This window comes from Trichophyton benhamiae (genome assembly GCF_000151125.1).
Source record: "Trichophyton benhamiae CBS 112371 chromosome Unknown Abenha-G-c-208f01.r1, whole genome shotgun sequence".
NCBI lineage: Eukaryota > Fungi > Ascomycota > Eurotiomycetes > Onygenales > Arthrodermataceae > Trichophyton > Trichophyton benhamiae.
This window is the reverse complement of record NW_003315095.1, coordinates 105,216-119,904: the sequence shown is the minus strand read 5'-3', so window position 1 is coordinate 119,904 and position 14,689 is coordinate 105,216. Positions and strand designations below refer to the sequence as shown.

General features: G+C 49.5%; 7 protein-coding genes across 7 annotated transcripts; 6 read left to right on the top strand and 1 right to left on the bottom strand.

Annotated features, from left to right (window-relative positions):
- Window positions 1-1,739: 1,739 nt before the first annotated feature.
- On the bottom strand, window positions 1,740-2,117 carry ARB_01303 (uncharacterized protein; the record flags this gene model as incomplete). Its single annotated transcript, XM_003012298.1, has 1 exon — window positions 1,740-2,117. The coding sequence occupies one exon, from the start codon at window positions 2,115-2,117 to the stop codon at window positions 1,740-1,742; it is 378 nt and encodes a 125-aa protein (XP_003012344.1).
- A 248-nt stretch (window positions 2,118-2,365) lies between these two features.
- Window positions 2,366-2,779, top strand: ARB_01302 (uncharacterized protein; the record flags this gene model as incomplete). The annotated part of the gene is made up of 1 exon (XM_003012297.1): window positions 2,366-2,779. One exon carries the CDS (start codon window positions 2,366-2,368, stop codon window positions 2,777-2,779), a length of 414 nt encoding a protein of 137 aa, XP_003012343.1.
- Window positions 2,780-3,035: 256 nt separating this feature from the next.
- On the top strand, window positions 3,036-3,792 carry ARB_01301 (uncharacterized protein; the record flags this gene model as incomplete). Its single annotated transcript, XM_003012296.1, has 3 exons — window positions 3,036-3,135; window positions 3,229-3,356; window positions 3,544-3,792. 3 exons carry the CDS (start codon window positions 3,036-3,038, stop codon window positions 3,790-3,792), a joined length of 477 nt encoding a protein of 158 aa, XP_003012342.1.
- Window positions 3,793-4,638: 846 nt separating this feature from the next.
- Window positions 4,639-5,193, top strand: ARB_01300 (4-carboxymuconolactone decarboxylase family protein; the record flags this gene model as incomplete). Its single annotated transcript, XM_003012295.1, has 1 exon — window positions 4,639-5,193. The coding sequence occupies one exon, from the start codon at window positions 4,639-4,641 to the stop codon at window positions 5,191-5,193; it is 555 nt and encodes a 184-aa protein (XP_003012341.1).
- Window positions 5,194-8,503: 3,310 nt separating this feature from the next.
- ARB_01299 (uncharacterized protein) lies at window positions 8,504-8,821 on the top strand (the record flags this gene model as incomplete). The annotated part of the gene is made up of 1 exon (XM_003012294.1): window positions 8,504-8,821. The coding sequence occupies one exon, from the start codon at window positions 8,504-8,506 to the stop codon at window positions 8,819-8,821; it is 318 nt and encodes a 105-aa protein (XP_003012340.1).
- Window positions 8,822-9,702: 881 nt separating this feature from the next.
- Window positions 9,703-11,687, top strand: ARB_01298 (uncharacterized protein; the record flags this gene model as incomplete). The annotated part of the gene is made up of 2 exons (XM_003012293.1): window positions 9,703-9,789; window positions 9,879-11,687. 2 exons carry the CDS (start codon window positions 9,703-9,705, stop codon window positions 11,685-11,687), a joined length of 1,896 nt encoding a protein of 631 aa, XP_003012339.1.
- Window positions 11,688-12,185: 498 nt separating this feature from the next.
- On the top strand, window positions 12,186-14,120 carry ARB_01297 (uncharacterized protein; the record flags this gene model as incomplete). The annotated part of the gene is made up of 4 exons (XM_003012292.1): window positions 12,186-12,338; window positions 12,368-12,785; window positions 12,878-13,233; window positions 13,410-14,120. The coding sequence occupies 4 exons, from the start codon at window positions 12,186-12,188 to the stop codon at window positions 14,118-14,120; spliced, it is 1,638 nt and encodes a 545-aa protein (XP_003012338.1).
- Between the last annotated feature and the right edge of the window lie 569 nt (window positions 14,121-14,689).

The following is a 14,689-nucleotide window of genomic DNA, read 5'->3' as shown; positions in this document are numbered from 1 at the left end:
TTGGACGCTTCTTTTACGGGTTGGTATTTACTAGCTGGTTCATGGTGTGTTGGCTGTGCCGCAGGGGCAAGTGCTATAGAGTGTCTGAAAACGGCAGGGCAGGATGACAACGCTGGCCATGTCCACGCTGACGTTCCTCTCTCAGTGACTATGCAAGGCGCCGAGATGAACCATGGGCCCTGACCAGCGCATAAAAGACACAAAGGGAATTAAGCTTGTCTGTGGGATGCACGTCTACCTAACCAACCCGGAGCCAGCATGGACAGACACGCGCTCGGACAAGACGGGGACGGAACTTGGAAGACAAGCGAAGTCCTCGCTTGCACTGTCTTTAAACAGGCTAAGCTACCTCCAGCTGGGAGTAAGCAGCCGGCTAGCTCTGTGTATGCTTGGTCCCGTGTGTTTGGAAGCGGCCTACCGGTTGGGTATCGACGTCGGCATGCGTGAGTGAGGCCATCATCGTCTTTGAGGGAGCAAGAGAGAGAAGCTTAAGGACTTGTGTACAATATGCAGGCGACAGATCATTTATCGGCTGTCACGAAGACGGTTGGGCGATCGGCGTGGTTGACCATCCTGGCCTTTGATCTCTGCTATGCTTGTCTGTGATAGCTACAGTACATGCATCTTGCCATGCAGCTTGTCAAATGTAGAGAGCAGCACGGAGTACTTCAGATGTCGTCTACAACGAGATGACTGTCAGCCTAGGAAGCAGGCCATGATGCCGTAGCATCGCCTTGCCGTAGGGGCGCTTCTTCTAGCTGACAGCTACCTGACTAGCAGCTCCTCTGGCCTGATTCTGAACTGCTCGAGCCATGAACAGCACGTAAACAGTACGTAGACGGCAGTGCTATCACCATCGCCGCCAGTGACTATCAATATCAGGCCAGCTCCAGCGTCATCCATCATTACATCATGGATATATATATATCAACAGCAGCAGCAGCAGGCTAGCTAGCAAAAACAAGATAAGCAATAGCCAACTAACCTAATCTTATCTTCATCTTCATCTTCATCTTCTTCCGCCATCCAAACTCGCCTTCTTCCATGTCCATCAACAACACCAGCGACCAGCGACCGCCTGCGCCAGCCTCTGCATCGCCCGCCGCCTGCTCGCAGCTCCGTCACATCGCCCTGTCGTATACCCAACTTGCGGTCAAGCATCGAGAAAAAGGACAACCAGCAGCACCCGCTGAAGAAGCAAAAAAGAAAAATAAAAAATAAAAAATAAACAAAAAAAAAAAAAAAAAACAAACACACACAGCACAGGTTCGCTGGCTAGCGCGGCCCAGCAGAAACAACACCCTCGACCTCGCATCGCATCGCATCGCATCGCACCGCAGCGTCCCTCTGCCTCGCCCTCGAGAGCTCCAAAAAGCATCGCCGCCGACACGAAGACGCCGGCTTGTCACTGTCACTCGGTTTCCGCCCAACCAGCCAGCGCAGCGCAGCGACGCTCTCCACTTCCACCGACCGCCAGCCAGCTCGAGTCGAGTCGAGTCGAGTCGAGTCGCACCGGGCGAAAGTCACAGAACACTGCACTGCGGCCGGCCAGCGCGTTTTGCTTTTTTTAGCCTCCTTTTGCGACTCGGCGGATTAGCCAGCCCTTGTCCTGCCTTGCCCTGGGGGGAAACGCTTCTTCTGTTTGGCCTTCGAACAACATACACTCCGTACGTCCATCCAGTCAACAGGCAGCCCGCCGACCCCCCCAAGCACTCGACGCTCCCACTACCTTTGATTCTTTATTTTTCCTTTTCCCTCGTTGTTTTTTTGGCTTTGCCCTGCCTTTGCTGCGCTGTTCGGCCAGCCGCCCGGTCCTTGCTTGTTCCACGGCCTCCCATTGCCCGCGGATACGGCTCGAGGTATCCAAGGTATCCACCCCCCTTCTCGCTGTCTCTGCCTCTCTCTGCCTCTGTTCTGTTGCGTTGCTTCTGTGTCTGCTGTCTGCTGTTCCTTCCGGCTGCTTCTTGTTGTCTTGGTCTGAAGAAGAAAAGATGCCTTGCCCGGTCCAAGGCGATCGTGAAGCAAAGACCGCCGTGCTCATTGGGTGCTGAAGCTAATGCGGTCCCCCTTTCGATGCAGGACACAAGGGACACACCAACGCGCCCGCCCACGGCCATTTGACGTTTGACGTCTGGGACCTACAGGACCAAGTCAGACTATCATAGTTAATTCACATCCTATCACCCCCCCCTTTAGGGTTTGTACGGAGGGTTGAGTGACGTGTCAAGTCCACACTACTCGAAGCAGGAGCGCCATCCCATACGCTCCGTTTGCCGCAAGAGCCGTTCTCTGCCCCCTTGCCTTGCTTGTCCCTAGCCCCTTTGCGCACTTCCCCGTACATACATAACCAACGGACGTATAAGCCATGTCTTCGGCCTCTCCTCCAAAGGAACCAGAGGTGGAACCAGTTACTCAGTCAGGAGACGAGGCGGAGCCCATGGAAAGAGAACACCACGATATACAGACGCAGGGCCAGGGCGAATTCGAGGTCAAAGAGCAGGACCGATGGCTGCCAATTGCAAATGGTTTGTTTATCCCTTTCTCTCTCTCTCTCTCTCTCTCTTTGCCCTCTTGTTGTCAATCCCGTCGTCTTCTTTTGTTGGATGTCACCCGCCTACCTATCCTACCACCTTTTCTTCCCTCAACTCCTCTCGCACACAAAAGAAACCCGGACTGGCGCAAAAAGGATACACCAAAAGGACTGGTCACTGTCCCATGCGCGCACAGAACACCAACATTAGCCGGCGCCAATATACAAATCCCCTCTTGTCAAGTCTAAAGTCCCTTCTACAAGGCAAAGACAGCCTCAGATGTCCATGCTTTCCCCCCACTTCTTCCCAAAGCAAGCTACATGCGCATACAGTCAATCAGCCTCAAGCTGATGTGCTGCAACCTTGAATCTGGCTGCAGCTTGGTCCAATCACCAAAGACATTCATATCACCCATGCTCCTCCTCCCTCATGTTTATCAATAACGTTCAGCTTTCCTAACATGTGATTTTTCTTCCTCTCTAACTTCCCATAGTGGCCCGAATTATGAAGACTGCCCTGCCCGAGAATGCCAAAATAGCAAAGGAAGCAAAGGAGTGCATGCAAGAGTGTGTGAGCGAGTTCATATCGTTCATCACCAGCGAAGGTACGTCGTGCAACGTGACAAGGGTGGCAAATTTGTAATTGCACCTTGAAGTGGAAAGGCAGATACTAACGCATGGTGGATGGAACGACATAGCTTCGGAGAAGTGTCAGGGAGAGAAACGCAAGACTGTCAATGGGGAAGATATCCTCTTTGCCATGACATCGCTCGGATTCGAAAACTACGCCGAAGCCTTGAAGATTTACCTCACGAAATACCGGGAAGTAAGTACACAGTTGTATGCACTTCTTCTTCATATTCCCCCTCTCTTTTCCTTCTTTCCTTTTACCTCTACCTCTTCTCCCCATTATATACACCACGGTATTCCCTCCCCGTGTCTTCTCCCTTTTCCGTCAAAAGCCAGATGTTAACCAGACTCCCCAGACCCAAACTGCCAGGGGCGAAAACCAGAACCGACCATCCAGCAGTGGATATGGCTCCGGTGGCCCAGTTGGCGGTCCCGCTCCAGTACCCGCAGGCATGGCCGGGGCAGCACCCGCTCAACAACCACCAGCAGGCTTCGCAGTCCCTCCACCCCCCGAGGCTTCCAACAACCTTCTGACTGGGAGTCTCGACCCGAACGAGCAGGATGGCGCAGCTTACGGATATCCCGCCATGGTAGGCACGGCGCACAATGGCGCCGGTGGAGAGACTTACTAACACTCTCAAAGACTCTGCCCGGCTCAAGGAGACGGTGGCAGATGGTCAGGAACTATAACATGAGTACTTGGCATCTCCCCGTGCCCCGAGCAAGACAGTAAGAAATAAGAAAGTGAAAAAAGTGAAAATGAGAGGGAAAGTCCAAACCAAACTGGAATCACTGTACTTTTTTTCGTTGTCTTTTATATGTCTTGCTTTTCTCTCGTTCATTTTTCAGGGCGTCAAAGGGAGTGGAGTCTCCATGGAAGGAAAGGTACGCGCCTATTGATTCAAACCACCATGGCTGGGAAACAAGCAAGCCAACGCGAATCCAAGCACCGCTGGAACTGCTAACCAGCCCCATACAGCTGAATAACGGGTTGTTGTGTTTTTTTTGGAGTTATTACTACCTTTTTGTCAGTCTGATATGATTTGCTACCGTTATAGAGCGAGACGTGCTCAGTGCCTCCATCGACCTAATTACCTCTATCCTTTTGCGCCTTCCTCCCTGTGCCTATTCCTAGTGTCATATTCTACCTCTTATACCTAATTATCATCTCTGATTCGTCCAATCTTAATCAATTAGTTTCGGCTGGCGGGTATACCGCGTCAGGCGGCTATCACCCTGTGCTTAATAGCCGCTATTCCCTGCCTGCCGCAACCCGGTCGTTGCCGATAAGCGCCATTGGCAGCGGGGTCTGAGCCGCTATCATTACTCTTACATTTCCCCCACACTCGTGTATAAACATACAATATCTGTCCTCATACTAGATTGTAAGCACGCATATAACAACCTCATTCTCTTTCCGTACTAGTCAGTTGTCCACCACAAAAACTAGCTAGCGTTTACCACAATAACACCATAAAATGCGTCTCTCCTACACCCCCAACCCCCCCACAACAACCACCCCCGACGAAATCGCCATTCTCGAACGAATACAGGCCCGGCGCGGCCCCAATGGCCTTCTTCCCCTAGACTTAACCCTCCTACACTCCTTCCCCATCGCAGATGGCTGGAACTCCTTCTTTGGCGCAATTCGCACTCGCACTTCCATCCCCGCCGCCGCCCGCGAACTAGCTATCTGCCGCGTCGCAGCCATCAACCAAGCATGGTTCGAATGGAAACAGCACTTCCCATTACTCAAAGCTGCAGGTGTATCCGATCAAGCCATTGAACTGATCAAGCTTGATACGTGTGATGAGACGGAGTTGGCGAGGGAGCTGGATAGCAAGGAACTTATGGCTGTGTATCGGTACTCGAGTGCCATGACGAGAAACGTGAAGGTTCCGGAGGATGTGTTCCAGGAGATTAAAGGAGTGTTTAGTGAGAAGGAGGTTGTTGAGATTACGGCTACAACAGCGGGGTATAATTGCGTCAGTAGGTTTCTAGTCGCATTGGATGTGGGGGAGATGAATGACTGAGGGCATCTATTAGCCGGGTATGAATAGCGTAGTCCATCGTCCACTATGCTTTGTAACTAGGGGATTCGGCTTCATTGTTAAAGACTATTTAGAGCTGAGAATCAGGATAGGGGGTGGCTAATACCTACTGTTTATATATATATGGTTAGTTGGCAGCTTGTCATCTAAAGTAATAATGGACCAAGACCTTATCAAGGGAGATACAGGAATAACCCTCCATGGTTATTAATTTAAATCAATGTGAATTGAGAAACTACTCTACCCCAAACATTTCAGCAGCTATGAGAGCTAACTAACTATACCACCGAGGTGAGAAGACCTCAAGCGTTTACTCTTTCGGTGGCGGGCCGAGCCGCAAGCCAAGAGCGACTAAAATAGGAAAGGAGCTTGATTTCTCGAACGTGCAAATGACAGACTTCGACGATTTTCATATGCATTTTCTTAACTAGTGGGGTGGTTTGCAGGACGCTCACTAGATAGCCAATGGGGTGAGATTGCCACCAGGGTGATAAGCAACTAGGTAATTAGATAGATTGCTATCGCGCAAAAATCCGTAAAATCCCGATCATCCATATACACAGAAGGCGAGGCATGATTTGTGAGTGTCTCCCCGCAGACAGATAGGCTTCACTTGTTTATAGAATAAATATCCCAATCAAACAAATACCGGAGCACGATTGGCGTTCTAGCTCAAATATAATTCCACCGGGACAGATGTCGCCCGTTGGTTATCACTTACATATTGTTGAATTTCGAGGCGTTCAATATATAAGCTCTGGGCCGAACAAGCACGCATATGTCCATCATTCCACTGTTTTCATGATTATCATAATTAGTATCTATTCAAGCACTTACTGGTATACAGTAATATGCACAGTCATGTAAAATAGGAGCGGATCCCTTGAGAAGCCAGCTGAGGGCGTGTCAAACTTCAGCTCTGCCTACCATTAGTGTGGACTCACTCCTTTTAGTGTAGTGGCAGACTTTGATAGGGCGATAATCCGTTAGAGATTGGTGGCCTGCTCATAACTATTGTGTTTGTCTCCTTGAAGTCCAATGGGACAAGATATACTCCAGCTAAAAATCGCTGTCTGATTGATTCAACCAGCAACCCTCTCCTCACCAGTTCGTCTTTCTCGGCTTTTTGACCTGGAAAGAGAGGGATAGATTATATTTCTTGGGGCTCAGCTTGTGTCAATTCCCAAACTCTTTCCCTCCTTGTCTCGTCGGTATAGATTCATTTGTCCTCTTCGAGAATAGTAAATGGGGTTCGCGAACTTGGTTGCCCACCTATATCTTCCGACCAAATTGTTGTTTATGCTTATGACCAGAGTCCATATTAGGTCCGGCAACCTCCCTTGAAACTCTGCAATGGGTTATCATCTCTGTCTTGAATTGTTTCCAGGCTTGTGCCTGTGTTATGGGGAATATTAACCCATTGGACTTGCGGGCCATGCAGCTCTTAGGCTGAACTAGATACCTTCGTCCTCCTAGACCAAGTACCACCCGCAGCGGAATGGGGTGGTCAATTGAAACCATCTCGCATTATCACGAACACACCTTGTCTCGCCTGTCAGACCACTTCTCCACGAACCGAGTCCGGCGGGCAGTGACATTGACGTCATGTTGAAGTTGTCATTTCCACTGCGCTAACCAGCAAATCTTTTGGCCTGGATGCCGGAGTTCGAACGAATTGCGGAGATGGTCGCTGGGATCTATTACTGGACCTGCTTCGCCCCCACAGCGTATATCCGGATGCCACGGCTATGTTGCTCAATCAGAGGAGCATTCCAGTGAGAGATAAGACGGCAGACATGTATGATGGTGCGCTGTGGCTCATGTGGTGGAGAGCATTGGCGTGAGCAGGATTCTATGTATATTGTGTTGCTCTCCCTGAAAAAGTAGAACCGGAGGCTAAGTACGGTCCAACGTAAAAAGGTGAAGTCAGGGACAGGGTGAGTGGTGGTAGCTAGCCCGTCTTGGATGAATACTGCCAGCCGTATGTCCTTTGTAGGGATATTAATTATGCTCCGTCCATTGAAATTGCAGTATAAGGATTATCGTGGTTGTATTTTTCATGTTGTGTTTACCCATGCGAAATGTGTGTTGCGGGAAGTGGGTCAGCTGATACTTCTCTGATTGGCTGATACTTTTACCCCTGATGATTGGCTACATATGTGTTGCAGCTAGCTTTTTTTGGGTTAGCACTTACTAAGTATAACTCAGTATCAAAACGACAATGACACAGGTAGCGCTCGCTGGCTTCCTGCTCGATGCCTGCCAGCATCTTGTTTGATACTCCTTACCACGTCAAATGGATGGCGGTCTCACACTGTATGTGGTGCTTATGGTCATCATGCTTGGTGGGTGCTATCTGTCTTGGCGATGGTGGTAAAGATGAAAGCTAATGAATGAGCATATTGGGAACTATCGATCGCCACGTCCACTACGCCGTACGTTTATACCCGTCAAGGCCACCGCTTGCTATCAAACACGATATATAAACAGGGAAGCTGTGATTGAACCTACCGCTATGTTATCAAACTCAGTATCATGCTGAATATTATGCAGCAGTGTGCAGTGTATTCGCTTTGCGACACCGTGTTCTGTATACGAGATAGCAGTAGCACTCAATATGACGAAAGTAGGTTTTATAAATAGGCCATGAGCTTCTTAGTCTGTCGGTTATTGGCAATATATGAACAATGAGTAGACGAGGTGATCAATAACTACCTGCTGCCGCAGTTGAGACTGGAGATGAGGTTAAAGTAGAGAGCAGAGGATATGCATTACCGCGCGCTAATGAGAGACGCCTCCGAAATCTCACACGCGATACCGGGTGGACGAACTGGGGGAGGCCAAGACGCAGGGAGCTGTCCTGTCAATAGGCGACGCTCCCGCTGCTCAATAGACAGCAACACAGCTGCCCGGCCATTCATCCAGGCGAGGTCATCCAGCAGGCCGGGCGCCTTCAATCTCCATGCCCTGCCTGTCCTTGTCCGCCGTATCATCGCGTAACGACTTTTGACGCCATGTAACTTTCCCGCGACTTTCTCGCCCGCTGATTGGGCCTCACCCTGCTGACTAACCCAACTATGTATCAGACCGGCGAAAGAGACGAGAGAGCGAAAGTCGAGCAGCTGTTTGTCCCTTTGGAAACTAAACTTATTTTACTCCGTATTAGTTTTTTTCTTTTCTTTTTCCTGTCCTTTTCCCTTTCTTCCTCGTCCTTCTTCTACTTAGTTACCTAAAGGGAGGGCAGAGGAAAAAAAAAAAAAAAAAAAATATCCACATCTAGATCGGATCGTGGATGCTGCTGCTGCTGCTGCTTGCAAACTTCTCCCCCAGCAACAGCAAAGGAGCACCAACCACCAGCAACCCCCCCTGGCCGTGTCGTGTCCTCGAGCCGACAAAGGCCTTTTCTTCCTCCTGCGTTCTCTTGTCCTGTGCTGTGCTGCTCTGCCTCTTTCTCCGACGTCAACCATCCTCCTTGTCACTGTTCACTGTCACCCTCGCCTCAGCGCCATCATTGCTCTCCGATCTAGACAGGCCCCGACAGCCTCTCCTGGAGAGAAAGTCCCCATCATCGGCTTCTTCTTCATCTCTCTGCTCCCTCTGGCCGAAATAACTATCATATAACCTAACCATCCCGTTCATCACCCCCAAAACAACACAACCACGTCTCCTCGCCACCTCAAACTAGATTTACTTTTTCTCTCTTCTCTTCTGCTGATTCTTCTCGTCTCCTTCACCTCCTCCACTCTCCCTTTTCTCTCCGTCTACTTACTAGATGGCCGAACATCTTGGGCTCGCCAGTTCTTCTTGTCCATCAGCTCTGCCTTACTAACCCAAAAACTAGTATTTTTTTTTTTTTTTCCTATTCCCTTCTCCTTTCTCTCGCAAGGTGTTGGTCTCTCACTGTCGTACTATCAATCCTTCAGGGAAAAAAAAATCAACGATCGAGACACTTCTTACCCTCCCTGATCTTGTCTTTCCCCTTCAGCCCTGTTTAATCTACGCCTTTTTTTTTTTTCTTCTTCTTCTTCTTCTTCTTTTTCTTCACCCTTCCTTTCCATTTCGTTTCCCTCCTTTCCGCTGATCCGCTGGGCGGGTTTACTACTACGCTTTCTCGTCGTTGACCGATTCTACTTGCTCCCCCAGCTGACTGTCTACGCCTACCAACCAACATCAGCCCGGCCTTGATAACTCCTTGATTGGCCGTTTGATACTCTAACTAGTTAAAAGGTCCAAGGAAGTTACTTTTTCTTCACGCAAGTCACTGAACACTACGCTGGTCTGCATCAACACATCAACGACTTAATGGTATTACTATTATTAATAAAGGCGGCTTTAATCTATTGAGGTAAGTTAAAGAGTTTTTCTACTTCGCTTCGTCTACATAGCCGGCTGCTGCATCAACTGCCACATCACTGCTTCGTCTTCTTCCTCTAGACCCGGGGGAAAAGAAAGATGTTCGCCTCGCTCGTCTGCGCACGCAATTCACCTTCGATGCTTACTTTAGTTACTGTTCTATACATCTTCTTGTTCCATGTCGCTGTCTCCTCTCACTCTTGTCCTCCCTTCCTTCCAGACCATGTGATGCAGTGATGCAGTGATTGCAGCAGCATTATAGTCACTTACTCTGCCTACTTTATGGTCACTTCGTTTACTGACTTCGTACGCAGGAGAGAGAAGAGCCTTCTTCTCGCTGGTTCCCTTTTCTTTCTTTCTTTGTTGTTCTTCTTGTTGTTCTTCTTGTCTTCTGTGCCACGATGTCGTCCACCTCTGCGCCCAAGGATGACATCGACATTGGGATGCCACTGATAAACACTCCGGACTCTCCCATAACACAGAGAGTACAGCGAGGGTTATCTGAGCCACGCAGCCTCCCGTCAGCCTCTTCACAACATACCCCAGCTACTGACTTGCCCCCTGTAAAATGCACTTGGTGCGGGCTGGAGTTCCCATCGGGGACCTCTGAATCAGAAGCAACCACTGGTAATAGCCTCGACAGTCTCAAACAGCACATGCGGGATGACCATCCGGATATTGCCAAAGACTTGTTCAACAATCTGGTTGCCGAAGAGAATCTCACTCCATCTCTCGAGTCAGACCAAGGGAGTCGTCTACCAGTTGCCTCTCAGAGTGAAGGCACACCCAATGTCGAGGAAGAGCTGGAACGCCACTGGACCATGCATGATGTTAGAAATTTCACAGAAGATTACGAGGGCAAGCGGGACGAGATCAAGTCGCGCTGGGAGGGTGCTTTTGATGGGTTCGAGCGGCCGCAACCCTACGAGTCAGCTTCTACTGCTCCGGGAAAATTCCTGACCCTCACAGATCCCAATATATACATTGATATCATGAAGGACCCCTCGACCCTTTCGACAAAGGAGCTTTATGCAATTACCGTCAATGCAGCTCATGCACTTAGAGTCTGGCAAGATGAACACATGGCGCTTGAAAAGCTGATAAAGCGAGCTACACGGTCTTCACTCAAGAAGACCTCCAACCCAAGAGAACTTGAGGACCCGCAGGTCTTCGAGGATAAAAAAGAAGCAATGCTATATGGTTACAAACATGACCCGAAAGCTAGCCAGATTGGCTATCAGGATCCTTTCGCTCAGGGTGGTTTCATTCCTACTGCCGATCAGATGCGGAAGATGAAGTTAAGCGGCACGGAACCATGGAAGATGAACCGCTGGGCTACCGTCAAGGAGAATGGAGTAGAGTGTGTTCCCAAACTTCGGCCACCACCCGTTATCAAGCCGAAGAAGAGAGCTCCTAACGTGGCAAAGGCCGAAGCCGAAGCCAAAGCTCTTCTCGTACCTAAACGTGTGACCCGCTATGGAGGCTCGAAGCCTTCATCTACTGGTGACACATCTCAAGCTCCATCCGAACCAGGCAGCCCCGGCGGCCCTTCCCGCTCACAATCTAGACACGCTACGCCTCAAAGCAGTGTCCCAACACCTGTCCGAAAGTCTACCCGGCCCTTGGCTCAGGCCCTATATGCTCTATCAACCAGCGCACCTCGAAGTGCCCCCGTCAAATCACCCAAGTCACCAAAATCTCCAGCTCCGACGTCAGCGGGAACGTCAAAGGCCTCCACACCATTCTATCCGGATCCCCTTCAAGATCCTAAAAACCAACTCAAGATTAAGAACTCCAAACACCCCAAACGCACCGAAGCCATGATTCTACACTGGGCGAAATTCAACCAGGAGGGTAGAACAAGGAACCCCAAACGAACTAAGGCCCAGATCGAAGCTGCACGGGTAGCTGAACGAGAGGCCAGCCTTGATCCATCAGTTGCGTCGTCAGCGAGCCGGAAGAGAACGGCCGCTAACTCCGCAGAGAGAACCGACAGCCATCCTCCTTCTATCAAGAAGATGAGACGAGATGCGAACGGCAAGACGGAGCCTGTCACACCTATTTCTGAGCATGGGGAAGGGAGTTCATTTCATTACCATATGCATGCGGCATCCCATCGTTGAACATGGCACTGCTTAATTGATGAGATGTCAGAACAACTGGCGTGTCTAACGTGTTGATATCTTCTTTTCTTTTTTCACCCTTTTGTGGAGTTGAGTTGGCCAACGATGTCTCGGCTTCTCATCATCCCTTACTACTTACTAGCATGGCGATTCGATTCGATTGTAATATCTGTTTTGCTCTCTGGTTTCTGCTTCGTTTACTCTGGTATAACTTCAGTGCCCGTGGCTTTTGTATTTCTGCTTTTTTCACTCGTACTGCTTTTTTTTTTTTGTCACAACTACATACACTGACTGGTCTTTGGGAGGGGTTTGTTTCTGATCATGTTTTGCTCTGTCTTTTGCTTTACTGCAACGTGTTGATACCTCTCGCTGCTGCGTTGACTACTTTTCTTGCTTTCTTGCTTGGTTAAGGGGTAGTACAACTGGGTGGAATGGCATTAAATAGTTTTCGGCCGCGCATGTACAATATTTACTTGGACAAATGGACTTATCCTGAAAATGGAAAAAAAAAAAAAAAAAAGGAAAAGAAATCTTCTAACAGCAGCTGACTACATTCTGCCTGATCAGCTCCTTTTATCATATCATCTCCATCCACATCACCAGCCAACATCATCATCGCAGGCATCTAGTCCTTCGTGTGGCGACAGTCGGGTAATCACCATCACGTGACGCCTGCCCAGAAAGCAACGAAGAAAAAGCGACATCCTCTTCGATTCAACAACTTGGCGAAGACGGCAGTGAAGAAGACAGCGAAGAGGCAGAAGGAGAACGCAAAGCGCTTTATTGGCTCTCCAGAGACTTCGACTAACTTACTTATACTTGTTCTCCCTCGCCCTGTTTTGGTTTCTTTTTTCTCCTTTTCTTTTTTCCATTCTCTGCTTTATTCTATCAATTCTTTCAAGTACAGTAACCTGGTCACTCATATCAGAAAAATGGGGAAGAAAAAGCGCGGCCATCCGGATCTCGAGGAGTTGCTCGCAAGGCCATGGTGCTATTACTGTGAGCGTGACTTTGATGACTTGAAGATTCTCATTTCTCACCAGAAGGCGAAACACTTCAAATGCGAGAGGTGTGGGAGGAGGTTAAACACAGCCGGAGGTATGATGCCTACTTAATTGTGCTCTTTTCTTTTCTTTTCTGACATTCGTCGATTCTAGGTTTGTCGGTACATATGAGCCAGGTCCATAAAGAGTCTCTATCCCAGGTCGACAATGCCCTTCAGAACCGGTCAAGTCTCGATATTGAGATTTTTGGCATGGAAGGTGTCCCGGAGGACGTGTTGCAGGCCCACAACCAGCGTGTCTTGCAACAGTATCAGCAGGCAGAGGCTGAACGGCGTGCTGCAACGGGAAATCCTGCACCGGGCACTTCAGGCAGTAGTGGACAGTCTAAAAAGCCCAAGTTCGAATCTCCTTCTGAGTTGAAGAAGAGACTTGCGGAGCATAAGGCGCGTTTGGCAGAACAAGCGGCCGGCGGAAGCAGTGGAGACACTACGCCCATAGGTGCTGGACAACAGTCACAATCTACGCCTGGTGGCACTCCATATGTATGTTCTTATTTCCTAGTGCTTATCTATTGTGAGATATTCAAATTAAGCTAATATGTTTGATGCAGCAACAGCCTAGTACACCGCAGTATAATGCCCCTCAGCAGCCAGCGAACGGATCCGGCCAACATTACGCGGCTCCGTATGGGCAAGCTCCGACAGCATTCCCACAACAGCCTCAACAGCCTGGTTTTGTACCACCAACCGGGCCACAGAGCTACCCTATGCATCAGTATCCTCCTTCTACGAACATGTCAACGTCACCGTACCCACAGGCCGGTGTTCCCCCCATTGTTTCACCAGTTGGAGCCAGCCCTACTCTCCCGTACCATCACCAACAGCACCACCAGGCAATGAGAACACACACACCACCTCAGGCTATATCTCCCTCCTATCCTACCCGAACACCAAGCCTACCACCCGCTCCAGGGCTTCCTCAACGGCCCAGTTTTGGCGCCCCGCAAGTCAATGCCTTCCAAATGCAACAGCTGCACCAAGGCCAAGTTTCGGGGCCTCCAGCTGTTCCTATGCCTACAGATGCGCAGGGCAACCGTGCCCACCCTCTGCCAGATGCTAATTCTGAATCTTTATCAGCATCAGCTGATAAATTGATTTCAGAGGCTGCTAAGCAAGCCAAAGAGTTACCAGCTAAGCCAAGCCCCGCCCCCGGAACCCCTGAAGAAGGGGCTGCTGGTAAACCTTTGAAGAAAGAAAAGGCTAAGTCCACCAGACTAGTTTATTCCGACAATGAGATCAGTCCAGAGGAAAAACTGGCCCGTCTACCTCGATATGCCTTTGTTCCACAGCAGATAGACGAGAATTCTTCAGGGGAGACAGCAGCAGAGCCTGTTGCTGGTGCCGAAGAAGTTGTCAACCTCCCAGCGTAAGCGTCCATCCTAATATATTGAACTTACCGGACTGCCAGCTATCTCGTCAGCTACTCCAAGTACAAAAAAGGGGAAACCAAAAGGAGTTCATCATGTTCTTTACTCTGGAGTTTTGGGGACCGCACCGTCGGAGAGACGATGGGACTTTTTCACGAGCAGATAAGTCTTTTGAACGTATCACAGTTTTTCTTTCTTTCTTCACCAAGCAATATACTCTTGTCCTGATTATTCGGAGTTGATGATCAGCAACTTTGCCCACTTCTGTTGTTTCAGGTGCGTACTTGGTTGCGCGAAGCCCACATCTAATTCTGTTCCTGCTCGGTATATTACGATGAATGGGCCACGGCCACACATCAAACATCTGGTTCAACCGACATCCTCAGCATTTTCACCCGCCCTCCCTTCTCTTCGGAACAACCAGAAACACGCCCACCTCAGTTGGACTTCAACTTCGATGCACTGGTGAGTCAGATCACAGATCGTTTCCAGAATGATCACTGATCAATGCATGGCTCTCCTCATTACCTCCTTCTACTTCCTTCTCCCTGCTATCGCCTCCCATAATTCCA